General features: G+C 41.6%; 1 protein-coding gene across 1 annotated transcript in view; it reads left to right on the forward strand.

Moving 5' to 3' along the window:
* The window catches only part of gmeb1 (glucocorticoid modulatory element binding protein 1), a 32046-nt gene extending 26488 nt beyond the window's left edge, over positions 1 to 5558 (forward strand). Inside the window, exons 7-9 of the mRNA XM_033045051.1 lie at positions 574 to 711; positions 1132 to 1254; positions 2677 to 5558. Coding sequence (XP_032900942.1) covers positions 574 to 711; positions 1132 to 1254; positions 2677 to 3386 — 971 coding nt within the window. The 3' untranslated portion in view covers positions 3387 to 5558. The remainder of the gene's footprint in view (positions 1 to 573; positions 712 to 1131; positions 1255 to 2676) is intronic.
* Positions 5559 to 6000: the final 442 nt, after the last annotated feature.

Genomic DNA, 6000 nt, shown 5'->3' on the forward strand with positions numbered 1-6000 from the left:
ATGGCGTTGTCCGGGATGTTGCCGTTGAGCCATGTTTCAGTGAAGACCATGGCGTTGCAGTCAGTGATCCGTTTATGTGAGGTGATCCGCAGCCTTAGTTCATCGATTTTACTCACCAAGGATCGGACATTCGCGAGGAAAATGCTGGGCAGAGCTGGCTGGTGAGGATTTAATTTCAGCCTAGCTCGATGTCCTCCCCGCTTCCCACGTCTTTGTTTGCGGTCCCTGCGCCGCCTCCGGGCACTACCCGTCGGGGAAGCTGGCCCACTAGACCACGCTGTCCTGGAGAGCTCCGGCGGCAGTTGGAAGTCGCATCGGGGGCTCGTTTTGCAGAGACGGCCGAGCTCTAATAGCTCCTGACGGCTGTATAGAGTCTTCGCTCCGGTGCTCCGGGCGAAAACTAAGGTAATGATTAACAGACAAATAACTAAATTACTAATACTACGGAGACGCAGAGCCTCGCGTTGTGCACGCGACGCCATCTTGGATTGCAGGGTCAGATAATAATCTGATCTGGGACGTAACTGGTGTTAGTGGAATATGAGATTGATGGAGTTGCTTTATTTGTTGCAGAGGACACCTTGGCTTTCTGGAAAGGAATAGCAGACGTGGGTTTGCTGGGGGAAGTTGTTACCAATATTCAGAAGGAGCTGATGGAGATGCTGGCTGGTGTTCAGCAGAGGATGGGTCAAACTCCACTGCAGATTACAGGTAGGTAGAGGAGTATTGTGCTTCACATACTTGAGTACTGGCCCTCGAATGATAATTTTCGCAACAGTAACTTTCAAACTAATTCCTGTTTGGGTTTCTGCAGACATATCATTGAGATGAACTATGACAGAGAGCCACATCTGATCATTTCACATTCAGTTTGTTACCTCACTATTTCAAATGGGAGGTAAAGTAGTTTGCTGCTGCCATTCATAAATTACTATACAGCCGTACAATCATATTCCCATTGATCATTTCACATTAAATGACTGGACAAATTGAAGATGCTATTTACAGAATATTTCTTTGACCAAGGATAAATTTCATCTCATCTGTCATGATAGGCAGAATCTTTACTCTGACTGATCTCCAGTTCTGGATTATAAAAGCATTTCAGAATATGTTGTATGTTTGTTTCAGATGCTGCAGTTCTGAACAACATGGCACACACATTTGGCCTTCTGGAGACTGTGAAGAAGGTCTTGGACAACAGGAAGAGTCAAACTGATCAAAGCCAAGAACAGATTCACAATGATCTTGCAGGTAAGTTGCATTTATCGGGTTGTTATCAGGCAACTGAACCGTCCCCTCACCAGCTCAACTGCAGTCCTAATTCCCATCTACCTCTTTGGAGACCTTTGAATTATCTTTAATCAGACTTGATCATCCACTAAATGTTGTGCTTTTTTCCTTTATCTGTACACTGTGGATGCCATCTTGCATCCTTCAAGTTTCAATTTTATTAAAAATGTGGTGTCATAACTTGGCCATAAAGGCCCCTTCTTCTGGTAGCGGCACTGGATCGGAGTTGCAGGGGTCGGCCTTGCCATGTGATGTCAAAGTCCTCCCCTGCTCTGTGCCGCTGCAAGCCGTGTCCAATCCAATTGATCCCCAGGCTGCTGCAAGGTCTCCAATGGCCCACTCCACAACACATCGAACCAGGTACATTGACCTGTAAATGCACCATCCTACGTCTCACATGGCCACCACTCTGACTCTGTGCATTGGGGGCACCTCCCGTAGCCGACCTCAACATCCAGAGCGCCTCCGAGGGTGCAGGAGGTGAGCCCAGCCCGCTCACTCACTACTCTCCTCTGAGAATGTGAAAGTCCGTCAACAGCTGCACTCAGTCGGTCAATAAGTATTAAAATCGCAAAATAGTATACATCCAAGGGATAAGATTGTTTTTGGTTGGGTACACCCTTTTCTTCTATAAGAATCCTTTATGTTGGAGTCCATTGACAGAGTAAAGCATGCATGCCCAGTCTGTAAAAAGTAAATACTTCGATATTATTAAAAATTCAACACTGCATATCTACCCGTTGCTGGTTCTTCATCTCCCCTTTGGTATGCAGCTTAATTGTTGCCATGATCTTTGGGCGGCTTTGTAAAATTTCTCACATTTGAGTAACTGACACCACATATTCAACTTACAAAATATCACGTTAAACACACAAAGCATCCCACAGTTCCTGACAGAAGAGTCACACTGCCACATAGAAGACATGTAATCAAAACTCTGAAAGAATTAGAGAACCGTGCAGGTTAATGGAGGGAATTCCAGAGCTTGAAGCTCAGGTGGGTCATCAGTAGTGTGCAGGGGATGATAATTGGGGATTTCAGGAAAAGATAAGGAAGGAATCTTGTATGTACGTGAAGAGAGGATGGTAATGTTTTCTATTAATTGCATTTATTTATGGTTACATTGATAAAGAGGGTGTTTGATATTCATTTTCTTTGAACAGTACTGCTTTTAAAGATCCATTCAGTACTAACTGGTATTACCTGTAATTTAATTGTACTCTGATAATGATTACACTTTTAATTGCCTCATAATTCCACGTGCTGAGCCACAACATGAGGTGTAATAAGAACTTGTGCAGTTGGTGATGTTACCATTCCGATAATGTATAATTTATTTTCCTTTCCCAATTCCTCCTACTCTTGCTTCCTTCTTGCCAATAGAACTGGAACGCCAGCTGGAGGAGCAGAGGAGACGAGCCAAGGAACAGAAACTGAAAAACCAAACATTACAAAATGTGGTGCTGATGCCGATCGCCACTCCCAAGCCCAACAAGCGCCCTCGACTCCAGAGACCTGCCTCAGCCAGCATTCTGACCCCAACCACACCGCTTCAACAACCCCAGTTCACTGTCATATCACCTATTTCAATCACGCCAATGGGAGCAAACTTTTCTGTTGCCAATGTCACAACCATGCCCATGTCCATTGGCCAGCAATCCAGCCCTGTCACTGTCCACACACTGTCAGGTGGGTCGCAGATTTTCACCAGGTATGCCTCCGTGGTCAGTGCGGCCAAGACAACTACCTCCGACACGGTCACCATTCATCCCGCCTCCAGCCTTGCCCTGCTGAGCACAGCCGCCATCCAAGACAGCAACGCCATCACAACAATGGCTGGTGTGAGCATGGGCCCCGTGGAGCTAGTCACAGTGGACTCTGGTCTGGCCTCTGTTGTTCAGAGCCATAGTGTTGATCATTCAGCAGAATCGCAGACTGTGATTGAAATTCATCCTGGGCCAGAGATGGACTCAGACCCAGATGGTGTGGCAGATGTAGATTGTGATGATAAGACACCTGAAACGGACAACGAAACCCAAATACAAGCCATCGAAATTGTGGCCCATGAGGATCAGCAGGATGAGGAAAATTGAAAGAAGAAAAACAAACATTTGAGCTATAAAAGTAATTGCTTGGCTGTATCTGAATGTACTGTTACCAAAACGTAGTTATGTGTAAAAGGTATGAATTTTGACATGATTTTTTTTAAAGAAGGAATGCAATATTATGATGCGTTCTTTGTGCTCTGTTCCAACCATGGGTTAGAATCCGCTCCAGTTTCCTTCATTTTGTATGCTGCCATTAACCAAGTGTTTGGGTAGCATGTAATTATCTCGCATTGTTTCTCCCTTATCAGAACAATTTGTAATGAAGATGCAATCTTTGCTTTCTTGATGTATTTGAATGCAAAATAAGTACCAGACCCATATACTTAAAATTTCTCACCACAACTACCACTGGCAACTGTTAAGCTAAGTGAGTTGATTCAGTTTTAACCATGCCTAGTCTAAGCTTGGCATCGAAATTTGATTACCTGCAAGTGGTGGGGATTGTTCCTACTTGAAGCAAAACTAAAGTTTGAAGGGCTAGTAGCAGTGGATAATAAAACCAGCTGAAGAAAAATTGTATCTGACATTGGATACTTGGAGAGAGGTTTGGAAAGCAGTGACAATAGATGTAACAGGTGAAAAAACAGCAACTCCAGGTGGTGCAAAACTGATGTAAAATGACGACAAATTGCTGAAAACACTCAGCATGTTCATAGCATTTGCACAAACCAATACATGGGTCTGCATCTTGAGGCTCTGCTTCATGTTTTTTTTAAAGAATCCACTTGATGAAATGTTGATTCTTTTCAGATGCTGCAGACCTTGCTGTTCACTGGTATATTTACTTGTAATTCCTTTGCATACCCTTGCCAAAATTGAACAGGTTCCTATTTGTGGAAGGGCAGCTTCATTGTGTCTCCTTTTCAATGATGTTTTCAGAAGTTTCTTAATGTGAGGCTGTAATATTTTAATTTGCTTATTATGAATCCACAATATGTACATTTTTTTAAACTAAACCAACAAAAAATGCGTAGCATTCCTATATAACAATTAAATGCATGTGACAGAAAGGTGATTGAAATTGATCAAATGCTTTTATTCGGTGTCTTGTCTAAATATACATTTATTTTTGTAATTCACTCCTTCCACTGATTTATGCTGACAGATATCAAAACCTAACAGCAATGACAGATGATTGCATATTTTGAGAATCATTGTCAAGATTTACTCACCAAACACATCTAAATTTTAAATAGTGCTTCAAAGCAACTGATTACTTTGAGCTAGTTCTTCATCAGCATTAGTGAAATGAAATGATGATGAGTTAGCTTTTGCTTGTGTTGGCCAGGACATTGAGAACTCTGCTCTGAGATTATTTTCCTTGCGAGCAGAGAGCCATGATTTACAATCACTTAAAATGAAGTGGTACTCCCAGCCACGCAGCAATTCCCTGCAATATTCTCAGCAACAATGAGCAGGAAGTTCATTCCCTGTTACAACTCCCTAAAACAATGCGGATCTCCAGTTGGGTCCTATAATCCTATAGTGTGATTGTACCAGAAATCTGACTTTGAGCAATGGTTGACTTCACTTGGTCATGAAGCATTTGTATGGTTGTTGAGCATGCCATCAATGAGCAATGGAGTACATCGAGCTGGGGGCTGTTTGTTCCACTAAGAAAGGGGGTGCCAAGGAATGCCATGAGACTTCTTTAAACCCTGAAACTTGGGGAATAATTATTCCAATAATTAATATTGAGGGGCAAGTATGAATTAATATAGGAAATATTTAAAATAGAAATACAAATGATCATTGTTGTGCAAAACAGTTTGATGCAAGTTTTGCTTAAATCGTCCCCTTAAGATTTTTCTGGAAACTTGGATATATACAGTATTTTTCACAATCTCAATCTGTCCCAAAGCATTTTATGACGATTGAAATATTTTTTGAACCAAATCATAGTGCAAATTGTAAAACCTAAGTTTTTTTACCAAACCTTTGCTTACCAGTTCTGTTTTTAGCAAATGATCAATATTTTAGGCGCTTTGTTTATGTATTATGGCCTTGGCTGTGTTTACAGATTCCATCTCTACACCGCAACAGTCTCCCTGAGCATTTCTTCCATTCTATTCTTTAAGTTCTTAGCATAATCTTTGGAGGAGGAGGATAAAAATATTTTTTACGCTGGTGGATAAATAAAAGATCAACATTTTAAAATCATAGCCTGGGCAATTCATAGTAAAGTGAGTGCAAATATCTTCATGTCGATAATAAATTTCATATCCAAAAAATGGGTAGATAATTGCAAGCCAAGGTCATTTGAGGATACAGAATCAGGAGGAGAATTAAAATGCAGTAAATCTCAACCATAATCTCATCAAACCATGAGAATTGACAGGCTGAATAGTAGTATTTCTTGCTCCCACTTTGCTTACTACCATATCTTTTGTGGGGCATTTGTTAGGGATGAACTGTGTCATTTTCAGCTGTTTCTTCAATGGTAGTGAAGCATACATCTGCCTCTGTCCTTTATTTTATTAAGGGCCAAGGATGAGGAAATAAATGGCTGATGAAATTTAGTGGGATGATGATAATTTGGTGTTCGGACTAATATCCAAGGTGAACCATCACCCAATACTACGGCAGTGAAGTATTTTGA

This window comes from Amblyraja radiata, chromosome 27, assembly GCF_010909765.2.
Source record: "Amblyraja radiata isolate CabotCenter1 chromosome 27, sAmbRad1.1.pri, whole genome shotgun sequence".
NCBI lineage: Eukaryota > Metazoa > Chordata > Chondrichthyes > Rajiformes > Rajidae > Amblyraja > Amblyraja radiata.